Genomic DNA, 15795 nt, shown 5'->3' on the forward strand with positions numbered 1-15795 from the left:
CGTAGTAGTTAAATATAATTAGATATTTCTATGTTTATAAAATTCGCAGTAACGACAAGTGGTCTATTATTGTATTTTGTTTACAGTTCGCGCAATTAACAAACGATGTTGAAATCGTAGAACTTGGCTGTGTTTTTGATATAAGCAAAGAGACACTCATGTTTGGTATTTTCTATCGTTCCAGTCTACAAATTCGATTTTGCATCTACAGAAATGCACTCGGACTGCGGTTATTCTATCGTCAGTACACGAACCGGATCTCTTCCGCTCGGTCGCTCCAATACTCAATCACGTACAGCTATTGTGGGAGCTCGTGATCACTTGCGAGCCCATTGTTGTCATGGCTAACTCACCCTGCGTCTGCTCCGAGCTTGTTCAGTCGTTAGTGTCTCTTGTGTGGCCATTGAAATTCTGCTCGGACTTCCGACCTTTCTTTACGATACACGATTCGGAGTTCAAGGAGTACACGGCACGTGAGAATTGTTTACCGGCTGTCATTCTCGGCGTGAGTATTATCACCTAATTATTAACGACATCTTCGTCTAAAAGCTGACAGACTTTCGAAAATGTCGGTGCTTAATGTGTCTTTAATTATAAAAACGAAGCAGCTTATTTACTCATTCGCCTAATTGCAGTTGTTGCTTGCCGGCCAATAAGTGCATGTCGGTATGTTAGAGATTTCGAAAGAAAACTAACAATTACAACAAGTCGATAAGTTTATTTTTGTCTACAGCATCGAAGGTTGCTTAATACAGATAGCGTCGCTGCTTTCTGCCACTGACTAAGACTAGGGCCTAAGTGTTCTTAATTCGATTGTATCACAAATTCCAGGTGACGAATCCGTTCTTCACAAAGACCTTTCAGCATTGGCCTCACATTATCAAAGTAGGCGAAGACTACTCAAGCATGGATTGCTGTGCCAAGTACGGCGGAGCGACAAAGACGAAACGTGCGTCGAATCTCAAGACGCTCGACACGCAGACCGGCGTATTTACTCAATATCGGCCCCTATTACGAAAAGATAAAGGGCTCCTGAAGGGCCTTTGGAAGGGTATTCAAACAAAACGACCCTCGGAAGTTCAATCAGCTGTACTCAGACGGTATGACCGAAGTGCGGCACGAACTATCATTGGATTTAGACGTTTCACATTGTGTCACTTGCTGTTTGGAAATTGAAATTGCATAGAAAATTAATAAAATTCAAATGTTCCCCTAATGTGTAGTAGTAATACTGTATTCTTTAAAAAAATATATACATCAATGAGTATTGATTTTTCGTCCTTTAAACAGCATCCGCTAGAATCAATTAAGAGAAAGACGAATCTGACATACTCCCTTTAGGCTTCTTTTCAAATTGAAACTTTGCTGATATCCTTTTCTATTGTAACCCTTTACTTTAACCTCAGTTTTATTGATCGCAGTAGACATTGACGTGTTCAACCGTTGCACCCATAATTTTTACAAAGGTTCTTGTTTGTTTTTCTTTGAATCTATGTCACATGCAGATACTTTTTGGAGCTCACCCAGTCCTTTATGATCCCCTTGGAGCGGTATATGACATCACTGATGCCCCTCCAGAAGAACCTTTCACCCTATAAGGGCACTCCGTTGTTAAAGCCTTTCAATCCAGACGATTTCTTGGCAACGCTTGATACGGCGGGCCCCCAGCTCACTACGGGCATCAAGGGGGAATGGGCAGATCTCTATCGCAAATTCTTCCGTTCACGAAACTTTCACGGATGGTATCAGGCCAGACACCGCGAGGTAGGTCTTCCTCAGCTGGAAAGTTCACTATATTCGTTGTTGTTAGCACTTCTACTGTAGGTACTGGAGTCTCGTTGACCATGTGAAAGCAAAGAATGCTAAAACGGTGGGGCAACTGACACGTTGCTTTAATGAGCAAGGCTCAGTTTCAGAGAAAGATTTGTGACCTGCCAGAAACAGCGAAGGTTTCTCGCCAGTGCTGCCGAGGTAACTGATGTGTCAGAATTTGACAAAAGAAAACGCTAATAGAAAGGTATCCTTCTAAGTGAAAATATTATCACATTTGGGAACTAGAGCGTTGTATCGACTTGTATGGTGCTGATGATGCTGATGTCCAATACGTTTATAATATCAGTCCGTGTAAGTTGGTGAACTAATTTTTAGTGAGATATTGTGATTGAAGTATATCAGATGTACCAAATGTATGGAGCTGTTCCGAAATCGTGTTCTGGCAAATCGAGATAGCACATATACTATCGTATAGATAAAAGCCCCCTTTTTTTTTAATAAAAATCTTTAGTTGGTTCTTGCAAAACAGATCAGACTTAAGGCATAAATGTAAGGTAATAATTAGCAAGTTTAAAAGCCAGGGTGAGTGGAACACAGTTCGGTTACGTGGTAGAATCACCAGTCGAGTCAATGTCTCGATTTAGGGAGAAAGAAGCTGATTTCAGTTATTTTGTCGTCGCTAAATATCGTTTTCGAGGAAATGTCTGAGAATACTTTTAGATGCAAATCGTCCATTAGATTTTGCCACGGGTATTGGATATTTTAGAATTTTGCATATGATCACTATTTTGCCTGATGTGTACTGCTTTCCTTTTTCTTTTTTTTTTCGCAAAAACTGTCTTCAGATTTCTTAAAAAGTGAATACTGATCTATTCGATTCAACAGGTCTCATCAAGCGTTGCCCAAATACGGTCATGTAGGCTCCTGACCGGATCTGATGCATTTATTTTCATAAGTGCAATGTGATGCACCTAGAGAAAAACATGCAAAGTAATTCTCTCACTTACAAACTAACGTGATATCTGTAAAACAAGAGAACTTTCAAATGAAGTCTACTGTTATTACTACGTGCCTCGTATATCAGTGTATCTTGAACGACCCAAATTAATAGATAACATTTCCTTGCATCTAATTTGCAGAGCTTTCTAGTGTTCTTCTATAGCACAACGAAAATAATACCTTTTATACTATATATAGATAATATTGCCAAGCCATCATTATCACCATACACAGATCATGAGCGCATAACGACACGCTATTCATCTAGTGGGCATTTGTTACATCGTGCCCCAGTTCTAGTCCTTCTAGATGAATACGACACGTGCACAAGTTGTCGGCTTTGAACTAGCGATCTTTAATCATGACAATCTTTATTGAGGTGTTGATTTGTCTCTCTTCGCTCCTAGTGCATGTGGCTAACTCGCATCGTCACGCACCAGCCCAACCAGTTTTCTCAACCCATCGCAATGATGGGCCCAAAAAATCCTAGCACTGGCCTATTCTTAACCCGCTGTACTTGACACTCTTTTCCGTGTTCCTTCTCTGCTTGCAGGTTTCAGAAAATATTGAAAAGTTGCATATAGAGGTGATTTCGGAGACTAATCTTCTTGGATGGGCGCGTAGTCGTCATGAGGTCGAAGTAATCGATCTCGTCCTCAAACTAAAAGCCAAACTTGAGCTGATCGACAAGCGGCAAAACATCTCGCGGGAGACAGCGTGCAAGCTTAAAGCACGTCTCGAAGACCTCATCGCCACGCTGCCTGCAGATCTTCATGATGTTCTCAATAAAGACATACCAGCGCCGTAAAGCGAAACAAGTCCTGTCTGAGGTCAAAAAATTACTACAGCTTGCCTTCGTCATCTTAGTCGACTAAGTCAGGCCAATCAGACCATCAACACCCGTTATTCACTTTCTTGTGAGAAAAAATTAAGTAAATCCACAAACGACTACCACCACTATCGTAACAGAAGCAACAGCTGTCGCTAAACAGACGTAGCTAGCAAATGGTGTACTTTCGAAGGACTCCAACGATACCCATCCAATGATGCTGTTGGAAATCGTTCTAAATTACAGTAGCTTTTGAGCTGCAATCAGAATTAACAAGAACTCTACAAAATCTATTCATGTGACAGTTTTGTACACTATAGGGTATGGCATATAGTAAGCAGAAAAACAGTCACAGTATACGTACGAGATTACTCTTACTGTATGTAACTATATTCACAGGGCAAAAGTAGCCGGGTCAGCTAGCTAATGCGATGGTGATGAATGGGAATTCATTATGATATTATAAGAATCGAACAGAAGGAGGGGGTGTCTTTAGGGACACGCAGCACCTTAATTTGTGTTGGTATTATTACGTCGAATAAGAGAAAATTCGCGCCTGCGGAACGCTCGCGATATAGGAACTTGCTGTAATTGTGGAGTTTCTTATTGCAGTTGTTGCTACACGCTAAGTATTCGTGTATCTATCAAAGGTACGCCGGATGAGGCTCAGGACAACATTAAGTCTCGTCAATGTGTTGTTATCAATTATGATATCTTGCCATTTGCCATATCTCATCCTCTATCGAACACGATCGAAACTCCGCCGTCAAATGGATAAAAAGTGAGGTATTAAACGAATTTTGTGTCCGAATAAAACTCGACGGACTAGAGCACTTATCTTCACAACATTCATGCACGGAAAACGTACAAGCTAACCGTAGACATCATAGCTGAGATTTTGAGTAACATGATCAAAGCAGAATTGTATGTGTATCGTTATTTAGTAATTTTAATTGTGGCAATCGGAGTTACGAGGCAGTTCTGATCAAACGTCAGAGACCTCTATGCACATAAGAATGCGCGGGATAGTGGTGAAAGAATGACAGATGTTTTTCAGTGAGAGGTAGCTAAAGTACCGGCGGACGACGATCGTTCGAGGACGTTTTGCTTACGAACGAACGAAACTAACTGCGACCGTCGTAAGATATGGGTAGCAGACTGAGATCTTGTCGTATTGATTAATTGGTCAGTTAATAATTAAACGAGGGCGTGTACATAAGTTTCTCTCTGTATATATACATAAATAAGGAGAAACACGTAAAGCTAGTGGCTAATATGACTCGTTATTAATTAAAGTCGAAGTGGTCGAGATAGAGCTGTATGGTGGCTATCTCATACGCAAGCCGAGGATTAAGTGCCATGGGCTGAACGCTTACTAGAATAGGGGATGTTGGGTATATTTCGCAGAGGTCTTCGGGGGACGGAAGGATCCTTAGCGTTCATTTAAAAAAAAAACATCTCAAAACCGTGCTATGGGCCTTTGTGACTTCATAGTAATTCAGGAGATTAAAGGAGTCAGTAAATGCTATCAGGCGTAAAAGAGCACAATCATGACGTACGAGATTTATGTCAAAAGTTCGAAGAGTGGTCACATTGTTATGTATATTTAGCTATTCCTGTAGAACAGGAAAATAAATATTTAGAAATTAGAACAGCAAAGTCGACGGAAGCAGATGAAAGTGACACTGGCGGCAAAGAAGTGACCTTACTTCACCAATATTCGAACTTGTTTTTCTTCGAATTTTTTTTTATCTTCGCCCGACGACAGTTCAATTTGAGAGAAACGTAGTAAAAATAAACAACTTCAAGGGCTGAGATTAATACAAAAGTCAGTTGAGTTCAAGGCGGGGCTCAGTTTCTGAGTTACTGTGTCGTTTTCGCTGACCCAAAGAATCTCGTCTACAGATATTAATTATATGATACTTACTCTATTCATGATTACACTGTTTGAATGAGGGTGGAAGTGAATTATTGCCACTTTGTGGATGATGCCAACGATGATGATGTCAGAATGGTACTAATAGCAGAACGTACGTGTCCTCACCCATACGCATCGGAGAGGGGAAAAACTATGAGGGTTACGTTAATTGTACACAGTGTATACAAGACATAGGCAAAAGGTGTAGCACTACGAGACATAGTGAAAACGATTGACGCAAATCAGAACTGATGGTTCTTGTCACACAGCAAATGTGAGCCACGAGAAAGTGTTATTCAGGTAAAAAAGGAATCGTACATGTCGATATATTGGCCGAACGCGGCCGATTTAAAACTGATAACAGAGAGACAACAAAACGGTTAGTTCGAATGTTTTCGCTGGGCGGCCTTAAGCACTTTTTAAGATACCACAACCCAATGGCCGAACTGACTGAACATCCAGAGAAGTCAAACTTAGAGCTCGAATCGCCACAGATAAAGACAGCAAAAAATTGAAGGCCGCACTAGTTAAATAATCACGATCGCGTCAAAATACCACTATACCATTTACAATAAAAGAAAAAAAAAAAAAAAAAACTAGTATTTAATGCGGTTAGTCAAATCTATACGTATGCATTAATGACGACCGAGTTAGCGAGGCTTCAACGGCATACGATAAAAAAAATGTTCAATGAAAACTTTCTGCCACTGCCAGTAAGGCGAACCTCATACCATAAAACTCTCTTTAATCAGGTTTAGTGCATTTGATAGTTTAGATGTTCATGAGAGTAGCGAACATTTGAAGAATACAAGGCCAGCTGGGCTTCGTGAATTTTACCGTTAACAAAAGTCAATTTTCGCTTTAGAAAATTTCTCGAGAAACTTTGTTTCAGACAGATATTTCAGCTTCCTTATACCATCACATGTAAATTATTTTGTACTATGTTCATTTGTGTCGTAGAATAAGTTCTAAACTTGCGGTTCGACTGGAGTTAAGTGGACATTCGATCTGGTTCGTTCTCATAACAAAACGGTCAACCACGCAACTGGCCTAAGCTTAAGACAAATACTTATATAACTTCTTCTCGTTGACTATTTTCACCTCGATTTTCTTGAAAGGACTCATAATAAATAAGTCTCCATGTTGGTACTGCCCGTACCTTTTTATTATTAAATAAAATTATTATTATTAAATACTATCAAAAGGAAATTTAAATAAGTGTATAGTGTACTGCTCGTTTCCAACTCTCAAATGAACTCCTCGGGATAACATTGTTTTGATACAGCTCTATCTATAATGACCTATAGCTGACTTTATATAGAAGTCAGCTCACAAAAAAGTAGGACCATTTTCGAAAAGTCCAGAGTTCATTTGATATACACAACGCACTTCCCAGATAGATTTTTCGAATCACCTCAAAGTTACAGATCCAACTGGTGTGTTGTTATTCAGTCTTATTTGTTCGAAGTTGCTTTTCAGAGCGAGTTTATGACCAGCACGACAGAAACACGTCAAAATAAGAGGCAACAAAGGAAACGAGGCAAGCACTATCATTCTATGATGTCTCTATATTAGTGCTATGGTTATGTATGATATTCCAGGTAAGTTGCTAGCTAGGTAGATATCTGTAAGTCTCTGAGAATAATTCGTCAGGTTTAGATTCTTTACTTTATATAGAGCTTGCAGGTTTTGTTTTTTTGCACTTATTAGCCACCTGTTTTCGCATGACTTGTATAATAAGGTACCTTGTGAAACTATTTTTCAGTTAAACGAACATTTTCAATCAGAGCAACTGCAATGTAAGTAGTGAAATTACGTTGAAACAGGGTATCCACATCTGAAGCCATTTTAAATGGTATAAAAGTCCCAGAAGGCTATAACAAAAACCTCTAATGCAGCGCTGTTTGGGAAGTTAATTGGCTGCATGCACCAATCAATGACAGCCAACATTTGCCCTGAGGAAATACGTCTCAAGGAATTCTCACAAGTAGAATCCTAGGTAGATACACCGTAATTACTTCCGGTTGCGTATTAAACTCTGTCTTGCCCTATTTGATAGTGTACCGCGTCAATACTTAGAGTCATGCGCTGGCGAATACCATGGCGCTTAGCACAGCCTTCTATTCATGTTACTGTCTTTAACCACCAGGTGGTACCATTGTAAATCAATACATATATGCCGTAAACAACCGATCCAGTCGGCAACTGTCGAATATCAGCTATATATGTGTATAGCTATACACATACATAGCTGATGTATTACTACACTTTAATTACTTCCGAATTATATATATAACAAGTGATTGAGCAAAATGTAATAAAAACTCGTTGAAACTGGTTAAAGCTGCTCTGAGAGTTTAGAAGAGCTTAACACACGAACAGCAAAACAAATAGGACCTCTTCTATGAAATAACTTTTGGTGAGTGCGTAACGTTGCCGTTCACACAACAATCTAAGCTTGATAAGTATGTTTTCAGTATTTCAGCCTTAAAGCTAAAGGTGACTCAGGGTAAGGTTGAATATGACGTTTAAACGTAAATTCTCTCTTAGTAACTGAATAGCAGCCGGCATTATTGTCAGACCCTTATTTCACTTCTTAACTTCAACGAGGTATAAGCACTGACAGTGTCTCTTTCTGCTGTTGGAACCAACCGTTAGACTGAGCTAAGTAGCTCATTATTGTGATATGTTTTAGCTATAATATTCAGCGAATGAATGTTGTTTAAAAATTTCATTCGGTAAATTTAAATGAACCTGTGGGCCGCGGCATGGGTCGGCCCATATAATTAGTCAAGTAAAATATAACAATATAGCTGTGAGTTTGGAAAAATTTAAGCATGGGGTTCGAGTAATTCTTACTGAACAAGCCAACAAGGATATGTTTGATAGGGATACTTATTTGTTCTAATTACGCATTGCTTACGATTCAGCTTTGAAACCCATGTCACAGCCTTTTTGTTCATGCTATACAGAAACGTAGCTTTTTTAAGGCTTATATTAAAAGGCTTCCGCTTAGCATTAACGGCATAAGGCTTGTACCTGAAAACTGCGCGAACAATTCAAGCAATGATAGGCCTACGCACGTTAAATTTAGTCTCCAAAGCACGCATCGGGAAGTCGTGATTGTCATTTTTTCAATCAGCCTTAAAGTCCAGATCGTGGGTTCCTTGTCCCGTTTTTCCTGTTTTGCGTTACGGTAAACCGTAGATCTCGGAAAAGCAAAAAAATTGATTATTTCGGCGGGAGTTCGTTTTTGAAAATAGCTTATCTTCGCTCGCATTCTAAAGGCCAACCTCCTGACCTTACCGTGACTGTTTCGTGGTCTTGTTCTAAAAAGAACCGGTAATTTATTATATGCACCAGATATAACGGATAAATGCATGCCTGCCACGAGAAAGAGTCCGTGAAGATTTATTCCAATATATCTGTATCATCCTGTATATTCTCTTCTCATCTTCGTTCTAAAGTAGAGATTACTAAAGATTGCTAAAGTTACCCGACTACGTGAAGTGTGACGTTTGCAATATTCGTTTCCTCTTTCCCACACTTCTTTTTCCGTCTTCCTCCACATTTCCCGACTTTGGTTACAAAGAAGTATGTATTTCGCGGTACAAACAGACAAACAATTAAGTCATCAAAACTTAAAACCATTCTTATTCTTCCATATAATGCGTGCTTTTTCAACAACTTTCAACTTCATACAGAAACGTAAAGATCAGTAGAAGATACGACAATCTAAGCAACCTTCACCATTTACTGATACTCGACCGAAACAACACCCAGTTTGAAGGTACCGCATGCAAAAATAAAACTGTTCTTGCACTCTAAACGTCGTCAGATTACATCCGCTATCTGATCCTATTTTAATATTATCTATTACACATGCTCAACTAATACGCGCATCACCCTGTCGATCTTCTCTCTACGTTGTTTTTTAAATTTTCGCGCCATCTGTATCTTGGGGGCCTCCAAGATGGCTGCCTCCATGACCGCAGTTGTCCATTTAATGGTGCACCGATGGTGCTCACTGTTGTGTCTGTTTGCCCACCCATCCGAGCCTGTTCGGCGCTTTGGGCTAGCTCCATTTTCCTCTCGCCCTTTCTCGGTGACTATGCAGTGTTCGCGACGACAGAGCACTGTCGTACGAGACGGTTCACCTGCTTACTCGTACGACTCAACTGACCTACTAACTGCAGCTGTTACGTACGTGTATTCATTTCGCTCTGCTGGCGTCGCTGCTACTAGCAGCCAACCGATGATCGAATGGTGGTGATTTTTTACTGGCTTACCTAATCAGTTGGTAAGGCCTGTATACGACATTCTAATTGAGAGAAAAAAGAAGGAAAAAAAGCCAGTTTAGCCAGTCTCTATCATTCCATCGTTTCATTCTATACATCGTAACATTAGCAGCAGCAGTAATAACAGCAGTCATCATTGTCCTGAGTGTATGTGAAATGAGTTGACTGTAAATATGGGGGTTCTGTGAGAGCCTGCCTTGTTCTTTTGAGGGTGCGTTCAAGGCGCCACATAACCTTACTGTCCTGGTGCCGCCGTTGCCTCGAAAATCATTCGTGCTGTCGTGGATCTCTTTAACCGGACAACTACAACTGAATCCCTGCTCTCAGCTGACTTACTTGACTCCTCGTCAGCGGCTGCGTCGCTGCTACGGTTACCGCTAGCGTTGATACTGTTGACGCTGATGTAATTAAATGGTGATCGATGCAGGCAGAAAGATGCAATGCTTTTCTCTTGTGCTCACTTGGTTGCCTGCTATTGATTGCTGGTAGTAAGTGACTGAGTGTTCGGATGCGTAGGGAAAAGTACCTTTGTGAGAGAATCGAGCTTTCTGGCTGCACGTTATTCCTGTTACCACTATTCAAGGTCGTCGTCCAAATCGCTGTTCGTGCCACTGTTTTTTACTGCCGCTGCTGCTGCTGCTATTGTTATTGTTGCTGCTGGTGCTCCCTCTGATAGGACCTGAGAGAACGTTGCTGTTATTGCTAATACCGCTAAATACCATGTCGAGCCCCTTCGGACGAGGGGATGGCCCCGCAGAGAGTATCACGAGTGCGCGCCAGAGGAGACGTTGCACAACGCCGACAACAGCAGCAAAAGCGAGTAGGACAAACACCCCCACAAACAACAACAACAAAAACAACAATACGTACTTTGTCAGCACCAGCCGCAGCAGGAGCTCTAATAATTATTCGAACTTCCATAGCAGCTGTGTTACCGCGGCGTCCAGGACGACCATTACTAACGAGAACAACAGAAACCATAACGACAAGAACGAACAAAGCAGTTGTAGAAACATCGGCAGCCGTTGGATTTCCATCGCCTTCGTCGATTCGAACTGCTACTTTTGGTGACAGACCGGTAAGGGTAAAGTGTACAACGGCAAGCTCAAACGCTGTCGTTCAATCTGTGGGACTAGCCTTTACCACGCAGGCGAGTCGCAATCCGTATTTGTTTATTATTCTACCTTCTGGAATAAGACATCATATTTATCGTATTAGGAACAGCGTTAATGGTAGTGCTCAACGCGTTCGTCATCAATTTTGCAACTTACCATTACTGCTCCAGTTGAAGCTGATATTCCTGCGGAAACCGCGCAGGAAAGGAGGAAACGACAGAGAAGTCAGCAAACAGGAAAAAGAATCTGATGCTCCTACTACTTTTGTGACCACTGTAGTTTTCACGGCTAAGGACGCTGACTTCGCACTCAACGCGGAAGTAGAAAGTAGCCTAAGCTGTGGCATCGCAAATTGGAGTCCGTGGCGTCAACAGACTTCTGCTGCCGGCGAGTGGGGCAGGTGGGACAGGCGACGTCGAGTTCGCTCAAGCGGACCTCGCCGAACGGAGGTTGGCCAATTGCCGAACTGTACGTATTCGTCCCCGTTGTGGTCGCCGCGGAAGCTGTTGCCCCATCAACGATGGGCAATTGTGTGTCACCGGAAACGGACGAAACCTCGTTCGCTGTTTGGAACGTCGATGACGCGGGAAATCGCGTCCAGCCAGGCCGAATCTCATTGACGGATTCCCAGCTGGTATTCGTTCAAAAAGGCGGTGAACCGATTCGGTGGCCGCTTAGCGGCCTTCGAAGATATGGCTTTGATGCGGAGCTGTTCTCGTTTGAATCAGGCCGTCGGTGCCCAACCGGTAGTGGAGTGTACGCCTTCCGGTGTCCGCGAGCGGAACGCCTTTTTAATCTCCTTCAAGAACGAATCCAGGCGCAGGCTCCTGCCAGGCCGTCGTCTTTAGTCGATTCACCACCCTCACCCGAGATGCGACAAACAGCTGACTATCTCGAACCGATTTCGATCGGCGCACAAGTCGTGTCGTCGGTGCATTTTGTCAGCAACAACTCGGCCCATCATCACGCACCAGTTACTGGAGCCCCAGGTGGGCCCGTCTATCAAAATGTGCCGGTACAACAAAGTCAGAGCACGGATTCTGTGGCGCTAAGTCCTGTGTTAACAGGGCCTAACCTTCTCACAGTATTGCCCGGAGGAGCACCACTAGCAGCATCTGGCGTCAACTACGTTGTGCTCGACCTTGATCATAGCGAACCCGCAACGCCTACGTCGCCGACCTCACCAGTGTCGCCCCAACCGGCGCCTTCACCACCGTCGCAGCATTCGCCGTCTCCACTAGGTTATGCGCAGATCGATTTTGACAAGACGTTAGCCTTACAGCAAGTGGCAAACAGACAACGCAGTGGATCGTGAGCATCGAAATGAGGATGGGGCAACAGGAAGAAGACGATAGGCGTCATGGGAGACGAGAAGGCTGAGCGTTGACGCTGACGTCATTTTAGCAATCAGTCTGGTCAGCCAAGGAGTCGAATTATACAATGCAGGTAAAAAAAAAAATAAATAATATAGGTCAGTGGTGTTGATACGAACATTTTTTTGGATACCATATCACTACCCCTACTCGTGTCACAAATGCACTGTTTACCATAGACACATATAAGTGGTAGCTCACACACGTTGAAAGAACATGAGGAAGATAGACGAAAAATCTGACAACCTTGTCGCGGAGACGAATCTAGCTTTTGATACTGCTCTTGTACCAGTAGTAGCAATAGTGATTGGCGTTAGCCGTAGTAGGCTTTTAAAGAAGAAGAAGCCATTTTAGTTACGCCCATTTATTGTCCGCTATCAAATCACCATTTTTTCTGTAATATAATTAAATTAGTTGTATGTGGTGTTTATCGAATTGGTGAGTATTGAATGAATAACTGTTGACAGCTATACTATCGGCTGCAACTCTCAGTTTTCACAAGATTCATTCTGTTCTCAGTGAGTTGCCTTCGTCGGATGTTTCGGATGACACAAAAAAACATGTGCAGGTCGGTCATGAACCTTGCTAATCGAACAGAAGATTACCTGAGGAGCAAAAGAAAAGGAAGGGCATGATTATCGTAGGTTACACCGGGCAGTTTTATAACACTTTCGAATTTTTATCAGCAAGCAAGATCATACCAAGCCCATAGTAACAACATGGTGTTGATTATGAAGTGCAATGGTTTCAAGAACTATGTCCTATAGGTCAAACCCAATTACGGCCAGAAGGCTGATCGGGGCAGTACGACGGCAAAACTGAACTGAGTAGTCTAGCTGTAGGCAGTTTGCGAAATCCAGTTTATTATTATAATTATAGATATCGGGTATGGACTACGTATTGAAGGGTTATATATATATATATATATATATATATATATATATAAGATAATGACGAAGATGGCGAGAACAATAAAGAGCTAATGCTTGTCAGTAAGTGCTATACATCTATATACATATTGTGTGCGTTTATTTTTGCTAAGACATGTAACTTGTCTCTAGACGGACGTACGCTAATGATGTGACTTTACGTGTTTATTTACGAATATGATCAGCAGATTCCTATTACTATTATGTCAATACGAGGCTGAATGTAGCAGTCGAAGGGAGTTGTGCCGTAAGCGACCTAGAGCCGATATAAAAACAAAAACATGATATGTGCAGATTAAACATGCACTGGTTTAGTCTGCATACACCATATATGGTGGTGAACATATGATATGTATCATGGATAGGCTGATATACAAACGGAGAAGACGTACCAAAAAGTGTGGTAGTACCTAGTCGATGTTGAGAGACAAACGACCCGATGAACCGTTAGAAAAGTCATTACGATAACTATTCTGTAGTTATTTGAATTGAAAAGGGTCGTCAGTTGGGAAGAATGGAGTATTGATACACGTATACTTTGATGCTAACGCGATGAGGACGTGCTAAAGTACTGGTGATCTGGGTATAAATTGCAGATGAACCAAGAAAGAAAAGTTGAAAAAATACGAAAAAAAAATTATTGAGTCAGGCACTGTTGTTTTCCTGATTTGTTATTGCGTGCTGTTGTTATATTAATGGATTTCATATTGTAAAGGATGCTAAATGAATCGGTTTCCAGACCATGGCAGACGGGGTTCTGACGAAGTAAATCGACATACAGTAGTAGGCAAATAATTACAAATAGTTAAGAACTTAAGTGAAGGGAACCAAACCGATAGGGATGGTGATGTCGGAACGTTGAAAACACACAATATGCGAATGAGACTGAAAGGACAAGACAAAACGAGTATCGAAACAATGAGTGAAAGGTTTAAAAACGGACTGTGTAATAAAGAGCCCCGGGAGTAAAAGAAAAAGGATATTATTTTATTGATGAAACGTGTGTTGAAGACCTCTTTATATACCTGATAATTAATACGGCGGAAATACAAGGTAATGATAAAACAAACGAACTCGTACATAAAAAGGTATATATATATATATATATATATATATATATATATATATATAGAATAGGTAGACTTGGTGTCAATTACAAATGCCAATGAACTAAAAATAACTCAAATAACAAAATGATGAAATGACATTAGAGCACAACAACAGTTCCCGGGCGTATGATTCAGAGAAATGGGTAACAAATTAACCGTACAGGCTAATGGTGGGCGCGTGTAAATACAGCTTCGATACAGCTTGAGAAAAGACAGGCAAAAGCAGAGAAAAAATTATATGAGTGATTACTATCATAGTTTAGTGCAAGTGCCTCGGTCGATAGAACCCATTACCATACATTGTATACATAGTTACTATACTTCTGCTACTCTGATTAATAACAAATTAACGGCAGGTAACATAGCAACAACATAATCGATATCAATCGTAATGATAGCAACATCGCGAAATATGAGATAAAAACAATAATAAAAAAAGGGCAAAAAGGCTAGCGACTGCTCTGGGAAGTACATGGAGCAGCCTCATAAGCAGTCGACACGTAAAAACTACAGAGGGACAAAGATTAGGAGCAAATAAAGGGGGTACAAATTTTAGTAAAATAGATGCATATATGCATATGTGGATGAAACCAAACAAACGGTTTATAACTGATCCACACGTTGACTGGATAGCTAATCGATTTAGCGATCGTGATAATTGTAACGAGAGGGATATTTTATAAAGTTAATTATGATCATTTTTAGGAAGAAAAATAACACAGATCCAATCCAAAAACGCAGCAATCCATAGAAAAAATAAGAATAAAATGAATTCTATTACTACTACATGAGCCTATGCAGGGATATGCACAAACTGTATCAATAGCAATCATACATAGAAACAAACACGAAAGAATAGAGTAAAAGACGACTAGAGTATAAACAAATAACACAGTAATTTGTGAAAATAAAAAAATAAACTAGTCTCGAATTCTAAAAATTTGCAAGCGCGTTTTAGCTTGCACAATAGCGAAAACCGTTCAATAATATGTAATATAATAAATAACAGAAGGCTCTGGAGGAGCAGTCACGAATGCCACTAACTTCTAGTCCCCACCAGCAGGTCGTATCAACCTAATGGTATCAACATAGGCCATATTCAATAGTAAACCAACGGCGTACAGGGCAGAACTATTATTTTCAATTTTCTAGCTTGAATATATCGTTGTCCCGCTTTAGCTCAGTTCAACGACATTTTTTGGTTTTTATTGCGAAGGATATGGCCCGATTTATACCACCACGTACACTTCCATGATTAAATAAGAGCATTCAATGGCTAACAAAGGACGCAGCTTTAGCTTTCATCATTGGCCTCATCAATGCATTAGTATTTATCTGAAACTAGGTGCAAAAATCATTTTTTATGCAGTGACAGAATCTAGTGGCTCTACCATCCTATCCACATAATACTAAATCCTCCTTTTTTGAATGTTCCTCCCCATAGTGTTATAT

General features: G+C 40.9%; 3 protein-coding genes across 10 annotated transcripts in view; all 3 read left to right on the plus strand.

The window, feature by feature from the left end:
- The window catches only part of LOC111246699 (protein DENND6A), a 40799-nt gene extending 34131 nt beyond the window's left edge, over positions 1-6668 (plus strand). For 7 of the 8 annotated variants that reach the window (XM_022796712.2, XM_022796716.2, XM_086983645.1 and 4 more), the window contains 4 exons: positions 185-505; positions 832-1100; positions 1506-1764; positions 3326-6668. In XM_022796712.2, the coding sequence (XP_022652447.1) occupies positions 185-505; positions 832-1100; positions 1506-1764; positions 3326-3580 (1104 nt within the window). In that variant the 3' untranslated portion in view covers positions 3581-6668. The remainder of the gene's footprint in view (positions 1-184; positions 506-831; positions 1101-1505; positions 1765-3325) is intronic. The other variant, XM_086983646.1, reaches the window with a different exon arrangement.
- A 2841-nt stretch (positions 6669-9509) lies between these two features.
- Positions 9510-15285, plus strand: LOC111246396 (uncharacterized). Its single transcript, XM_022795926.2, has one exon. It carries the CDS (start codon positions 11453-11455, stop codon positions 12245-12247), a length of 795 nt encoding a protein of 264 aa, XP_022651661.1. The 5' UTR covers positions 9510-11452; the 3' UTR covers positions 12248-15285.
- Positions 12243-15795, plus strand: part of LOC111246395 (uncharacterized) — a 22568-nt gene continuing 19015 nt past the window's right edge. The window contains exon 1 of the mRNA XM_022795922.2: positions 12243-12378. The gene's annotated coding sequence lies outside the window, so the exon portion shown is untranslated. The remainder of the gene's footprint in view (positions 12379-15795) is intronic.

The sequence above is a fragment of the Varroa destructor genome, unplaced genomic scaffold (assembly GCF_002443255.2).
Source record: "Varroa destructor unplaced genomic scaffold, Vdes_3.0 BEIS01000003.1, whole genome shotgun sequence".
In the NCBI taxonomy this organism is placed as follows: Eukaryota; Metazoa; Arthropoda; class Arachnida; order Mesostigmata; family Varroidae; genus Varroa; species Varroa destructor.

What these genes read in the sequence shown, in the direction of transcription:
- LOC111246396 (XM_022795926.2), top strand. Translation starts at nt 11,453, where the DNA reads ATGGGCAATTGTGTGTCACCGGAAACGGACGAAACCTCGTTCGCTGTT.